At 45.0% G+C, this 15,671-nt stretch overlaps 1 protein-coding gene across 2 annotated transcripts in view; it reads left to right on the top strand.

Moving 5' to 3' along the window:
* Positions 1-13,569, top strand: part of SCIMP (SLP adaptor and CSK interacting membrane protein) — a 30,632-nt gene extending 17,063 nt beyond the window's left edge. Inside the window, exons 2-5 of one of the 2 annotated variants that reach the window (XM_049860943.1) lie at positions 3,486-3,609; positions 5,279-5,339; positions 8,968-9,029; positions 11,057-13,569. In XM_049860943.1, coding sequence (XP_049716900.1) covers positions 3,486-3,609; positions 5,279-5,339; positions 8,968-9,029; positions 11,057-11,232 — 423 coding nt within the window. In that variant the 3' untranslated portion in view covers positions 11,233-13,569. The other variant, XM_049860944.1, reaches the window with a different exon arrangement.
* Positions 13,570-15,671: the final 2,102 nt, after the last annotated feature.

Below are 15,671 nucleotides of genomic sequence, written 5' to 3'. Positions count from 1 at the left end.
TCAGTTTTGCCTTAAAAGAGAGCCAATTCCAGAGCAGAGTGGAGGATCCTACCACCACCCAGGGAAGAACAGCCAGGGGCAGAGACTGCGTTCTTTGGATCTAGAATCCCTGCATTGAGAAGCTGCTGGAAGCAGGAGACTGAGAAAGAGAGACAGAGACAGAGAAAGACAGAGGAGAGAGAGAGTGAGAGTAAGCTGTAACCCTGAAGACAGTGAGAAGTGGTGGCAGGAGGGACCAAGCAGCAGAGACCCAGCAGCAGGAGACGAGAGAGAAAGCTCAGTGCCTTTGGGGAGAAGCCTAGGGCCAGGGAGAGGTGTTCCTGTAAGGAAGGCTGGGAAGAGGCTGTCCTGAAATAAGAACTATACCCTGAGTGTTCCTGAGCCTGAATTGTAACCTGTTACTTCCCTAATAAACCCCATAATCGTGAGAATGGTCTGTGAGTTCTGTGTGGCCATTGCAATGAATTATCGAACCCAGCAGAGAAGTAGAGAGTGCTGTGCAAGGGCCGGTTGGTGTCAGAATTAGTAAAGATGGCAGGGAGAGGAGGCTTGTTCGGCCTCCCCCTCATGGGAGCCAACCTTGCACTACTGATCTTGTGGGGCTGAAGGAGGTCAAACACTGCCCGTATGTTGTTTTTACAGAACAAAACTGCAAAAAACTTATCATGCTGAGTGGTTCTGAAAAGTGACCCCCAGTTTCACTTTCTGACGTCATTACACTTCCTTTTTCTTTCTCACAAACCTGAGGAGAATGACATTTGAAAATGAGCAATGGCTTTTCGTGGAAACTATATATTTGATTGACTCTTTTTTAAATTTTTTCAAAGTAAATAGTTCAAAAATCAACTAATTCAGAAGATTTATAATGAAACACTGCAGACTCCTGTCTTCCCACTCCCTGCCTTCCACCTAGTCATGTTCCTCAGATGCAAAAGCTTTTAACTCTTGTATCCTGTATTTACTTTTGTCTTAGTCATCTAGTGCAGCTATAACAGAAATACCATAAGTGGATGGCTTTAACAAACAGATGTTTATTCTCTCACAGTCTAGTAGGCTAAAAGTCCAAATTCAGGGCACCAGCTCCAGGGAAAGACTTTCTTTCTCTGTCAGTTCTGGAGGAAGGTCTTTGTCATCAATCTTCCCTTGCTCTAGGATCTTCTCCGTACAGGAACCTTGGGGCCACGCTCTGCTCCTGGCATTACTTTCTTGGTGGTATAAAGTCTCCATGTCTCTTTGATCACTTCTCTGTTTTATATCTCAAAAGAGATTGACTTAGGATACAATCCGGTCTTGTAGATTGAGTCCTGCCTTAACATAACTGCCTCTAATCCCAACTCATCAACATCATGGCAATACAATTTACAACACGTAGTAAAATCACGTCAGATGACAAAATGGTGGACAATTCACACAATAATGGGACACAATTCAATCCATAACAACTTCTATAGCTCTAAAGAGTAAATTTATGTTGCTTTAAGGCAAAGAGACAGAAAATATGAGAGGAAAGATAGACACAGAACCAAGAGTCAAACATTTGAATAAGAGCAAAGAGAATTAGGAAAATGGACAGAAGAACATTTTATCTCTCTCTCTCTATCACCTATTATCTACCTATCTGACATCTATCATCTATCTATCCTTCCCTCCTTATCTTCCTCCCCCTTCCCCCTTGTACTTCTCCTTCCACTCCTCCACCCCTACATTGCTCCACCCACCCATCCATCCATCCATCCATCCATCCATCCATCCATCCATCCATCCATCCATCCATCCATCCATCCATCCATCCATCCATCCATCCATCCACCCACCCACCCGCCTGGTTTCCAGACACTAAAGAAGGTAAGATGTGAGATTCCAACTTACGTTTATTGAATGAAGAGTTCCCTTCTGATCTGTGGAATCCTTTTAAGATCAGTACTCTTTCAACTTCACTGGGCCCTGCAAAACCAAAATTCATGGGCCCCTGTTGAAAGCCAAGTTTTCACTCTCCATTTTTTTCTTTTCCCTATGCTCTTCTTCCTCCTTTGCTCTCTTTTGTGCACCCTGAAAAGATAATCTGCAACAAAACTTCCATCTGCATGCCTTGGGAGTGAGTTATCCCAGGTAACTGAGATTTTAAATGTCAAAAGGTCTTTGTAGTAATAATGGCTTTAGCATCAGCCTAATTCTGCCCCTGTTCCTCTGCTGCCTTCCTAGGCCCCTATTTACCTCATGAATACTACTCAAAAGCATGAATCTGAAATGGCAGTATATTGACGTGCATGGGTGGAGGTTGATTCTTATGTAACCAGAATGCCGGGATGTGTCCCAAGCCTCAGGATTACTTTTACTTTAATTTCCAAATAAACTAGAAAAGGTGCCCATTCCATAGACAATGGGAGTTCAGCCCCTCCCCAAGATCTCCTGGAATTCTTGAGGCTATTCCTATTAGTCCTTCGTATAGCCTTCTCCCCACTGTCACTTGGAGATTGGCAGCTGCTCTTCTTTCTACTTACCATATGTTACCACTGGCATGGAAAAGCACTGTACACGTGTCATTTCCACCCCCAGGCTCTGCTCATACAAGCCTGTCTGTTATTGAAGGTGGATGGTAACAGAGGAAGATACCAACACAACTTAAAATTGTATATTAAACAAATCCATTGGACACTTTCCACTCTGGAGAATTTCTAAGGATGCTCAGACTTGCTGCTATCTTCTTGAGCTCTCCCTCTGCTGCCACCCTCTTCCAAGACTCTCCTCCTGTAGCCTACCAGCCTTCATCCCCCAAATTCTTGTTACTTTTCTCATGCAAACCAACGCAGCTTGCTCTGTGTCTTCACCTTCCACCTTCTGATCATGCCTCACTCAAAGGGATCTAGGAAAGTATTTTGCTAACCCCCCTCCCAAACAAAAGCCCTCAAAATTCTCTCCCTCCTGCTATGAATTAAGTCTATATTGCCCTTGTTATATAAAAACAACTGCAGCCAATTATTTGTTTTAAATTGCACGTTCCCCCTCCTGCTGCATGTTTGGCAACATAAGAGAGAACAGTGATTATGCTGCCATTTCTAAAGTTCCTACCACCACCACCCCCAGTTGCCATCAATTTGATCCCGACTCATGGCAACCCCAAGTGTATCACAGTAGAACTGGGCTCCATAGGGTTTTCAATGGCTGCCTTTTCAAAAGTAAATCATAAGGCCTTTCTTTCAAGTCCAACCTTTTGGTTAGCAGCCGAACACATTAAGTTTCCACCACTCAGGGACTCTATGTCACTCCTGTATTACAAATAAGGAAAGTGAGGCTCAGAGAAGGTTAAGTGACTTGCCTGAGATGTCCTGTCTACTAATTGGTAGGGTGTAACTGTAAACTAGCACCTGTTTGATTCCTAAGCAGATGCCTGTATCACTACCCAACGTGGTAGATAACCTCGCCACCACCACTCCAGGATGTTCTTCATGCCTCATTCTTTTATCTCCATTCCTCTTCTACCTCAGGATTCAGCTGGAATGAAGTGGTTGAGTGAGAACTTCTGGATCGCCTTAGCTGTGGCCATCATCGTTATCTCTGTGAGCCTGGCCCTCATCATGTACTGTGTCTGTAGGTGGCAGTTTAGAAAAGGTAACGGGCATCTCACCTGTGTGGGTGGAGGGAAGCAAGAGATGGTCATCAGTGCGTTAGGACTCTTTTAGGGCAAGAAGATTCATCCTGACCCTGTATGGGCTGAACCTTGGATTAGTGGTTAAGAGCTATGGCTGTTAACCAACAGGTTGTCAGTTCAAATTCTTCAGCCGCTCCTTGGAAACTCTGTGGGGCAGTTCTACTCTGTCCCATAGGGTCAGTATGAGTTGGAATCGACTCGATGGCAATGGGTTTGGTTTTGGTTTTCTGTGTTTGAGTCCTACCTCTGCCACTAACTCAACTCCTTGAGCCTCAATTTCCCCATCTGTAGAGGGAAGGGAGAGGGGTTTATGAATCTCCAACAACTCTTCCAGCCCTAAGGGGCTGGGTGAAAGCAGAATCTATTTCAAGGCACGATGTGCTTAGATGTTTTCTCTTTCCCATGTGGCTGCTAATCACAGCATCTTCTCTCAGGGACTTGAGAGAGCACAAGTCTGTAGAATGTCAAAAAATTGTCTTGAGGAGTAAAACATGGACTCAATCCATGATCAACATGTTGTTTGGCCACCATGATTGCCTCCTGTAAGGTCATACTCTGGATTTTCTGGTATTATCCACATCTGGACCTGAAATTTTTCCACCCTTGAGATAAATAGCTAGGTACTTGGGGATTAACATTAATTTTGGATTGTCTTCAGTTGAACTTTCCACTTTGCTGCTCCTCTCCAGAAACATGAAACCCTTGATTCAGTGATGTTTTTGCTTTAGATCCTATCCCTTTAAATAATGACCGAAGCCAGGAGTACACTTGGGGATGGTAAATACACTGAGGTGTACAACCACCTTCCCCCGGGGGTTCCCTGGACAGGCATCCCTCAGTGACCAAGGCTCTGTCCTCCCATTGCATCCAGACACAGCCTCAAAACCCTACTCAACATGGTGCTGAAAGGACAGGGCTGCACGAGAGGTGAAAGGAAGTTAATTCTCCTATAACCATTCTTCTCAATCTCTTTTTTGAGATAAGAAAATTAAGGATTGAAGAGAGATAGAGACTTGGCTGAGGTCCATAGGGATTGGTGGCAGGATTGGGACCAGAACTCAGGTCTTCTGTGCTCACAGTTCAATGCTCTTTCTCTGTACTCCTTGATAACTAATTTTTGTCTTTAAAACAAAAAGTGTATCCTGGTCATCTATAGTCCTCTATCCGTTTTTCTTCTTAAAACTTTTCATTCTTAAATATGGACAAATGTATAACTCTAAACAAAAACTTTACTGCTTGTCTTGAACTACTCCTGTTAGCAAACAGGTTGTCATTAATAATAACTTCTATGGCCAGTACCTCACAGTTTACAAACTGCTTTTCCCATTCTTTATGTTATTTCTTCCCAACTGTACCCATGTTTCTGAGTGCCACCTGAGGGTCAGGGATAGTACTAGGAAATAAGCATAGCCCACATGGTCACAGTCGTCACTGGGTTAGCACACAGGCTCTGCCGTCAGATGGCCTGAGTTCAAATTCCAGCTCTACCACTAGCTCTGTGTCTTTCAGTCTGTCTCCTCTTGGTGGTTCTTTCCAAATGTCTTAGACCTGCTGGCCTTTGAGGACTTCTAAACTCTAAGATCATAACCATCATTAAACCTTCCTAAATGAAGATGCTTTCTCTCTTAGGCAAGAAATGTGAAATTTCCAATTCCTTGAATCAAAACGAAGATGAGGACAAGACATATGAGTAAGTGGGATCAAATCCTTCTGCTTTTTAATTTCGAGAACTGCTTGTTTACTTTCACTATTACCCCTACACTACTTTACTAGTGTGCCTGGAATGCCCACCTTTCCTGTGGAGCCAAGGAAATGTCATGTCTTCCAACTCTCACCCTTTAACGGAAAATGTCTCGGGGGTTTAGGGTGCAGGGCACTGTTTGGCTCTCTCTACTCTCCAAGTCCTCCCTCATCCAATCTGTTTTGATAGAGGTCATGGGTCTGGCTCTGTTTGGGGCCTACCATTCAAGGTTAGGTCTACTCTTCATTAGACAGATTACAGGTATAATCCTCTTAAAGCTGTTGTGCTGAACAAAAATATACCTTTCACTTTACTTTTGTATTTTATGATATATTTGGGGCTTTATGATAGCTATCTATGTTGGGAGCCCCCAAGATCACCCTCAGGTTCAATGATTCACTAGAAGGACTCAAAGGACCGAGAAAAGATGTTATACTCATAGTTTATTACAGTGAAGAGATACACATTGAGAAGAGCAAAGGAAAAAGGCCTATAGGGCAGGGTCCAGGAAAAACCAGGCGCAAGCTTCCAGTTGTGCCCCCCCCCCCAGTAGAGTCACAATGACAGCACTTAATTCTCCCAGCAACAATGTATGACAACATGTATAAATGTGCCAACCAGGGACGCTCCCCTGAGCCTTGGCATCCAGGGTTTTTATCATGGCTCAGTCGTGTGAGTAGTCATGACAACTCAATCTCCAGCCCCAGCAGAGGTCAAACTGATATAGCATGGCCCAAAGCCACCGGGCATACAAAAACAGGCATGCACCATAAATTACATTGTTAGCATAAAGTATCTGGCCTGGCCCAAGGCCCCAGGTATCCAAATACATGCTTATCAGGCAGGATATTCTAAGAGCTTTGAGGTTATCTCCCAGGAGCCAGTTAGGAGCCAATCCTTTCTTGGAATGTGTACACTATGTAAAACAAAATACATGCTTGACTAAAATGACTTGTGGTGTGCTTGCTTCAGCAGCACATATACTAAGAAGTCTTAAGGCACCCAGCAAATAATAGGCCCCTCCCCTACCAATTCTGATCCCCTCAAGGAGTAAAACAAATGTGTGAGGCAGTTAGAGGACCTAAATATCACCTTAATAAAGGTGGTAAGAGTAAAGCCGACAGGAGGAGGAAAGAGAATGTGTGGCTAATTGCCTCCATGAACAGTGGCCTCCTTTGCCATGAGGCCAGAAGAAATGGGTGTTGCTCATCTACTGTTACTGAACATTTTGATCAGAGTCAGTAGAAAAATCCTGATCAAAAGGGGGAAAATACAGAACACAATTTCAAATTCTCGTGGAATTCAAACTCTCTGGAGCCACCGAGTCTGGATGAACCCTGAAAACTATTGTCCTGAGATAATCTTTAAACCTTAAACCAAAAATATCCCCTGAAGTTTTCTTTAAATTGAGCAGCAATTTAGCTTAATTAGTAAAGAATGTCTGCCTTGAGCATTGTGCTCTTTTAAGAACTATGTATGTGGGTTTTCACTGGCTAATTCTTTTCAGAACGTATATATGGGATCATACTGACAACAGCAGCTTGAACGATTAGATAGGAACCATAGGGGGCAGCGAGTTTGTGTTAATGGGGAGGAATAATTCAGAAAAGGAGGTTGAAAATGGTTTCACAGCAGGAAAAATGTAATCAATGTCATTAAATCGTACATGTAGAAATTGTCGAATTGGTGTATGTTCTGTTGCGTATATTCTCAACAACAACAAAAGAGTAAGGCTGTTGTTGCAGAATGTGGCTTTTCTCCAGGGAAAACCGAGCTTCCTAATTCTGAATCGGGCCAACTTTCCTGCCCAGTTCACAGGCAGCCCTAGAAAACCTTAGATTTCCTCCTGCAGAGCAGGCCCCCGTCTTTGAATGGCAAAGACCTGGGCAGAACGTATGCTTTCTGCAGTCAGGCCAGCTCTGGAGGAGCCGGACTTTTTCTGAAATTGACCAGCGGGATAAACCATTCTCCTTTTCCGGGAAGAGCCAGGGAGAGATGAAGAGAAGCCACCACTGGCGCCCTTGCCATGCGTCCCCTTCCCCACACACCCCAACAGCCTAAAAATGCATATGCATTACCGGAGGGATGTAACCCCACATAAGAGCCCAAAACTTAGCTCAGAAGAATACAGAACCAGTTTGGAAATCAGTGCACATAAATGGCAATGGGGATCCAGGTAAAGAGGCTTTCTTAGGGTCTATAAAAAAGGTCTATAGGTTTTGTTTAATTTCTTACTGAAGTATAATATGCAGACAGAAAAGGGCACATTAGTAAATGTATCAAAAAAAAAAAACCAGAACAAATTGCCATAGAGCCAGCCCTGACTCATGGTGACCCCATGTGTGTCAGAGTAAAACTGTGCTCCATAGGGTTTTCAGTGGTTGATTTTGCAGAAGTAGATTTCCAGGCCTTTCTTCCAAGGCACCTCTGGGTAAACTGGATCCTCCAACCTTTCAGTTAGTACCCAAGCGCATTAACTATTTGCACCACCTAGGGACTCCCAGTAAATGTACATACAGCTCAATGAATTGTCACAAACAGCAGGCCCAGATAGCCAGCACCCAGATCATAAAACAGAATATTACCAGCACCTCAAATTGTGCACTGCGTATTCCCTTTTAGCCATTACCCCCCAAGGGAAACCACTATATGACTTCTAATAGTATAGATTCATTTCCTCTCATTTTAATGCTGTCTATAAATGGAATTGTATGGGATGTGTCATTTGGTGTTTGACTTCTTTTGTCCCACACGGCTTTTGTGAGGATCGTGGTGTGTAGTTGTAAACTGTTCATCCTCACTGCTATAGAGTATTTTACTGTTGGGAGCACACCATGGCTAATTTATCCATTCTACTCTTGATGACCGTTTGGGCAGTGTCCAATATGGGACTGATATGAATAGTGCAGCAGTGAACATTCCAGTACATGTCCTTTGGTGAATACTCACATGCATCTCAGTAGGATACATACCCAGTAGTGGGATTGCTGCAGTCCCCGGGGGGCGTAAACGGTTAATGCACTCGGCTGCTAACTGAAAGGTTGGAGGTTTGAGTCCACCCAGAGACACCTCGGAAGAAAGGCCTAGCAATCTGCTTCTGAAAAATCAGCCATTGAAAACCCTATGGAGCACAGTTCTACTCTGACACACGTGGGGTTGCCATAAGTCAGAGTCAACTCGACACCAACTAGTTAGTGGGATTGCTGTGCTGTCATAGGATGTGTGTGTTTAGCTTTAGAAGGCCTTCTGTTTTGCAACTCAAAAAACCCCTGATGCCTGCCTCCCACTCCTAAACCAGCTCAGATGGTCCAGGAGCACGTGCTCCACACTCTAAGTAATAGTGCTTTCCCTCCCTTCCCTCACTTCAAGCCTTCCCCCCGCTAGAGGAAGTGGCTTCTTTGGTGTGCCAGTTACAAATGGGATACAGGACATAAAAAGGGAAGGAAACACTTCCAATTTGTGGTGACCAAGATTTGAATGTTCAGCTCTGTTCACTTGCCTTGACGTTTTCCTTTATGTCCGCTGACAGTAGGCATGGCCAAAACCAAACATTGACTCTCTCTCTCTCTCTCTCTAGGAATGTTTTTAATCAGTCACCTCCTCTGCCACCCAGGGACTTCCCTTCTCTAGAAGGTGCCTGTAAGTGTATTTTGCTGATAACAGTTTCCCTCAGGGTAGCATAACAAATGTATCTAGGATTTGCAGGGGGCAGCATTCTGTTTAAAAGGGAAGAATAAGTTAAAAAGAGGAGGGATAAGTAACAAAGCTCCTGATATTTCATGTGTCACTTCATGTTCGAATCCCAGCTTGGAATTGTGAAAGGTCCGGTGATACCACACCAGGCCGCCCACATTTCCCATCAGAAAAAATTCTGCCTGGTTTCATGTTTCTGGAATGTTCTTCCTGAAACTCTTCACATAGCTGGTTTTGCCTTATCCTTCAGGTGTCAGCTCAGATGTCACCGCTTCAAAGAGGCCATCCCTGACCACCCTACCTAAAGTGGTTCTGCTAAGTCCCTTTATGAAACTTAGGCCAATGATCTGAAACTATCTTATTTAGTTACTGTTCATTTGTTTATTATCTAGCTCCTCCTCTAAAAAATAAACCCCAGGAAGACAGGGACCTTTCTTTTCTTGTTCACCACTGTTTATCTACCACCAAGAACAGTGCCTGCAGCTTAAACCAAAAAAAAAAAAAAAAACCCCGTTGCCCTGAAGTCGATTCCAACTCATAGCGACCCTATAGGACAGAGTAGAACTGCCCCGTAGGGTTTCCAAGGAGCACCTACTGGATTCGAACTGCCGACCTTTTGGTTAGCAGCCATAGCTCTTAACCACTACACCACTAGGGTTTAATAGATACTTAATAAAAACATTGTGATTGAATGAATAAGTAGTAATATTAGCTAACATTTATTCAACACACACTGTGTGCCAGGCTCCATGCTATGCACTTTGTAGGTATTATCTCATTTAATCTTCACAACAATCTATGAATCAGGTGCGTTATTATTCCCTTTTGACAGGTGAGGAGACTGAGCACAAAGGCGTTAAATGACTTGCCCAAGGTCACACAGCTAAGGAGGGCTGGAGCCTGAACACGAACTTAGATCTAACTGCAGGGCTCTGAAGGACGTGAAATGGCAGTAGCTTTTCAGGCTCTCTTGGGAGAAGATGGAGTCCCTGGGTAGTGTGAACGGTCAATGCACTCAGCACTAACTGAAAGGTTGGCGGTTTGAGCCTACCTAGAGCGACCTCTGAAGAAAGTCCTGGCAATCTACTTCCCAAAAACCTACCATTGAAAACACTGTGGAGCAAAGTGTTACTCTCACACGCACGGGATGGCCATGAGTCTGCACCAACTCAACAGTAGCTGGTGTGGAAGAGACGGGACTGCAGTAGAGGCAGCTCCAATCCCCATCGCTGGTCGAGCTGGGCTGTTTCATCACCCTTCTAGCCACTTTAGTCCTTTTGCTCTGACCCAAACCCAAAATCCGTTGCCATTGAGTCGATTCCGACTCATAGCCACCCTATAGGACAGGGTAGAACTGCCCCATAGAGTTTCCAAGGAGTGCCTGGCAGATTTGAACTGCCGACCTTTAGGTTAGTAGCTGTAGCACCTAACCACTATGTCATCAGGGTTTCCAAACCCTAACCCATTCCCTACTAATTCTACCTTTTGCAGACACCACTGTTTCCTTCCTCTCTTAGCAGAGAGATCTGTACTTGAGCAATTACGGACAGCTCTGGAAGGCACTATAGGCCATTGCAGGGAATCTGCCAGAAAGGAAATATGGTTTGTATCACTTCCTTATGAGAATTAAGATCTGTAGTCACAACCGTACTCATTTGGCTACCAGCTTTGGTCAGTTTCTTTTCTAAGGGCTCAAGGGCAGGCTCTGGTTTCATGGTCCCCCTGCAGTGCAGTCTTAGGCAGAGAGACACGGGGGTCAGGTATTGGATGTCTGACTCTATTTGCCATTTGCTGACTTGGGTGATCCTGAGACCGTGTCCTGTCTGTGTCTAACTGAACTCTGTAAAATGTGGCTGTAGTCCACAAAAAAATGGGAAGATCACCGAAACCCAGAAAATCATGCTGTGCCACTTGGTCAAAAATATGCCAACACACAATGGCTTTGCATCTCAGGAACTTTTTGTGTTTTCTAGCTCCACAGGTGACCCCAAGTCAGCTGCCAAACATATACTCGTTGCCACAAAAAGGCAGATATGCCAAGAAAGTCTCCGTCCCAAACTATGTTCAGCCTGAAGACGACTATGACGATATTGAAATACCTGCAACTCTTGGAAAGCATGATCTTAAAACCAGGATTTCTTCTTTCTGACAAGCTGTGGAAAGTACATACAGTTGATTTTAAAACAATCAAATATGATGGAACTTCAAATAGGTACCCAGGTCCTGAAAGCCAGCCCTAACTTTATGAAGCTCTGAAAGATAAGCACTTCCTGAACTTAGACGAAGAGGCCTTTGCAATCAGACGACGGAAGTCAGAGGAAAGACACTGATGTTAAGCCCTGAGGACGGAAAGGAGTCAGTCCTGGTGCGTCCCTTGAGGATGTTTCCATGGGGGAGGACCGCTGGGTTCCTTGGCCCCAGAGCATCCCCACCCATCAGGAAACACTCGTTTCTTAGCATCCTTTCCACTCTTATTTCCTCAGTTTATATGGCTCTGTTGTTGTTGTTAGCTGCTGTCCAGTCAGCCCTTGACTCATGGCAACCCCGTGCACCACAGGATAAGACCGTTGTGATCTATAGTGTCTTCATAGGCTGATTTTTTGGAAGTCGGTCACCAGGCCTTTCTTCCTAGTCTTCTTAGTCTGGAAGCCCTGCTGAAACCTGCTTAGCATCACAGCAACGGGAAAGCCTCCATTGACAGATGGGTGGTAGCCACACACGAGATGCATCGACTGGAGTCGAACCTGAATCTCCTGCACAGAAAGCAAGAATTCTGATGCTCAACTACCACTGCCCCCTTGTAGGGTTCTAAGTGATCTTAAAAAGCCCTCACTGAGCTCACCAATCTTCCCTTCTCCTATCCTCTCCAACCCATGCATCCAGGGGCCATATGTGATAATTAGAGCTGAGGGCTCTTGTGTCCAGTTTCCACCTCATAAACCTTGTGAGTTCTTCAAGGAGAGGGAAGTGCCTTTTGTGCTTTGAACTCTCCCCACCAACACACACCCCAAGCCCCAGAGCCTTTATATGACGAGGGCCAAACTGTCCACAGAGGTTGAAGGTTTTTTTTTCTCATCTTGGCCTTTTTTCTGTGCTCGTAGTGCAAGTTACACTCTAACAATCAACAAAGGACAGAAGTTACATTCTGCCTTACATACAGAGGGGTCATTTTGCAATATGTGTAAGTCAGGTGCTACAGGAAAAGAAGGTTTCCCCAGGAAAAATCATGAGCAACAGGAAAGAAAGGAGCTATTTAACAAAGGCATGGTCAAGATCGGAGCTCAGGGGGCTTCACAGTTCCCCTCCGTATTTCATTACATTCTGACTCGACGGCGCTGGGTTTTTACTGGGTTTCTCTCCCTTATATAGAGTTCTATGCAAACAGCTTCAAGCCCCTTCCTCCCAGATCACTGTCCCTGAGCACCTGGGAGGCAGAACTCCAGTGTAATATGCTGAAGCTAATGAGATGCTGGAAAAGTGGGCTGATGCCCCCATAAGTAAGTGCCCTATGGGTCACCAAGGCCCCAGTCAGCTTTGCAGAATTCTACCAGCACGAATACCATTGCTGTTAAGTCGACTCCAATGCATGGTGAACCCATGTGCCTCATAGTAGAAACTGTGCTCCCTAGAGTTTTCAATGGCTGATTTTTTTGCAAGTAAATCGCCAGGCCTTTCTTCCAAGGTGCCTCTCGGTGGACTTGAATCCCCAACTTCTTGGTTAACAGTCAAACGTGCAGTTTGCACCACCCAGGGACTCCTGCAGGATCCTGGACCTCATCAGTTCCTTGGAGTTCATCTGCTAGAGCCCTAGTATTTAAATCATTCTAACCAGACTCATAAGATGCTGATTTCTAAGCAATCCCTGGGAAATTCAGCTCACCAACAGGCTTGCAGGGAGAGTATAATAAACCATAAAAAGGCCTGCGAGCGAACTTTGGACTGAGTTCCTTCCCAAGGGTACCACTGGCTTTTCTGGTTTTATCAGGTAATAAAATAACCACTTCGGGTGTGGGTTACACAGATGTATGTGTTTGTCCAAACTCAATGAATAGACACTTAAGATTTATGTGTGTCAGCCTATGTAAATTTTATCTCAAAAGGAAAAAAAACAGTTGTAAACAAATGCCGAACTCTAGTTAATGATATTCACCCTGAAGTATTCAGGGGGGAGGGTTACTGATGTCTGCAACTTTCCTTGGAGTGCATCCAAAAACAAAATGGACTGATGGATGGAGAAATGGATGCAGGAACAGATAGGTGGTCAAGCAAGCAGAGTGAAATGTTAATGGTGGACACCATGATAAGCATAATTAGTGTCACTGAATTGTACCTGTGAAGATTGTTGAAAGGGCAATTTTTCTGTTACATATGTATTTACCACAATTAAAAAAAGGTTAATGATAGAATCTAGATGGTGGGTATACATGTGTTCTCTGTAAAATTCTTTCAACTTTTGTGTATGAGTGAAAATGTTCATAATAAAATGTTGGGGTAAAAAGTGTTCTGATCACTTCTAGACTCTCCCCTCATCCTACCCTAGTCACCACTGGCAGGAGTCCCGTGTTAATCACTGAAACAACCAGTGAAAACTTCAAATTAAAGCAGCTCGTCCCCTCCCCCTAGCTCAGGGCAACTTGAAGAGAAATTGAAGGAGCGTTTGGCCTCTTCTTCAGTTCTCACCTAGACCTTCCGTCCCTCCTCCCCCACTCCCTAGAGGAAGGAGAGGCGGCGGAAGGGGCAGAACAATGCTAACGTCACTAATACTACCTTGAGTTGGCATCAGCCCTTCCTGGGCTCGACAGGTGTCTAATGCCGACTCTCCTTGTGGATGCCTTTGTGGGCTGTTGGGAATCCCCCATGTCTGGGGAATTCTCATCTTTAGTTCTCTTGCCACGAGGGAAACGCACATCTATGTCACCTTCCTTAGCCCCTGGGCGTCTGGCAGTCCCCCCTGTACTGTAGGGGTCACTTCACCTCTCCATCCTCTTTGGCAGGATCTAAAGCCACCTGGAACCTGTCTCTCTCATGGGCCATATCTGTCCGTGGAAACAGTCAGGCATAATTTGCCCCAGCCCCCTTTAGGCATGCAGGCCACCCCTAAGAAGCCACTTCACATTGCTCCACCTTCTGAGCAGCTGGCCCCCAGAGTCTCTTGCCCTTGAGATTTCTCAGCTTCAAGTCAGACACACCAAGCCATCTGAGTGGCCTCCTTGAAGGCCCTTGACTAGCCTTGAGATGAAGGAATAGCTCAGGGTGCCGTTCTCTCCAGAGAAATCCTCTTTCCAATTTGCTAACTCCTTCTCATCCTCTCCAACCTCTTTTGTAGGTGGTCAGCAAAGGGTTCCAAACTGGTTCTTGACCACCTCCTCTGCAATCCTGCTTTGGTGGCCCCCACCCCACTGTGAGCTCATCAGGAAGCTTAATGTAAATTAGAAAAAGGCGCCCCCTCCTTAAGTCACTTTACTGCCAGCTACCAGACTATAGCTGTAATAACCACAAAAACCACCATGGCTGCGAGTGACTGCCCACCTCGGTTCGAGCAAGCTCAACTGGCCCGTCTGTAGGTGGAGGAGCTAGTGGTCTCACAACTTACTTTGGAATGTGGAAGTAGTTGGCTATTACTGTTTTGGGGTGTCAGCCAAACCTGAGATAGAAGGAGTCCTTTTTTAACATCTTGCTGTACATGTATTTTCTCATTTAATCCTCATAACAATGCTATGAGACGGGTGCCACTACTATTCCCATTTTACAGATGATGAAGCTGAGTCACAGAGAATTTATGGAACCTTCTTAAGGTCACATGGAGCCCTGGTGGTGCAGTGGTTAAGCATTCGGCTGCTAACCAAAAGGTTGGCAGTTTAAATCCTCCAGCCTCTCCTTGGAAACCCTATGGGGCAGTTCTACTCTGCCACTATGAGTTGGAATCAACTCAACAGCAATGGCTTTGGGTGTTTGGGCAGTAAGGTCACACAGTTAATGAATGGAAGAGCCAGGATTCAGGTTCAGGTAGTCTGGCTCCAGAACCTACTCTTTGAGGCCTGAGATAAAAATGGAACCTCTCTGTTATCACGCCTAAGCACAGGCAAATCTGGGTCTGCAGGACCCACTCAACCATAAAGGCTCACCACCCATCTGCTTACCCACTTCCTGGGAAGAAAAAGTGGAAGAGTATCTGCAAAAGGGTCAAAGAGAGGGGGTGGACATGGAACAAAAAACAAGACTAAATGGGCACACCTGCCCTGGGGCAGGGACCAGAAGGCAGGAGGGAACAGGAAAGCTGGTAATAGGGAACCCAGGGATGGGAAGGGAGAGTGTTGACATGTTGTGGTGCTGTTAACGAATGTCATAGAATAATGTGTGTACTGTTTGATGAAAAACTAGTTTGTTCTGTAAACCTTCATCTAAAGGTTTACATAGGACAGAGTAGAACTGCCCCATAGAGTTTCCAAGGAGCACCTGGCGGATTCGAAGAGCTGACCCTTTGGTTCGCAGCCGTAGCACTTAACCACTACGTCACCAGGGTTTCCGTCATCTAAAGTACAATTAAAAAAAAAAAACAGAGGGGGGTGGAGCCTATTCTCCGTTTTG

Source organism: Elephas maximus, chromosome 19 (genome assembly GCF_024166365.1).
Source record: "Elephas maximus indicus isolate mEleMax1 chromosome 19, mEleMax1 primary haplotype, whole genome shotgun sequence".
Taxonomy (NCBI): domain Eukaryota; kingdom Metazoa; phylum Chordata; class Mammalia; order Proboscidea; family Elephantidae; genus Elephas; species Elephas maximus.
The sequence above is the reverse complement of the archived record's forward strand: the minus strand, read 5'-3'. Positions and strand labels throughout refer to the sequence as shown.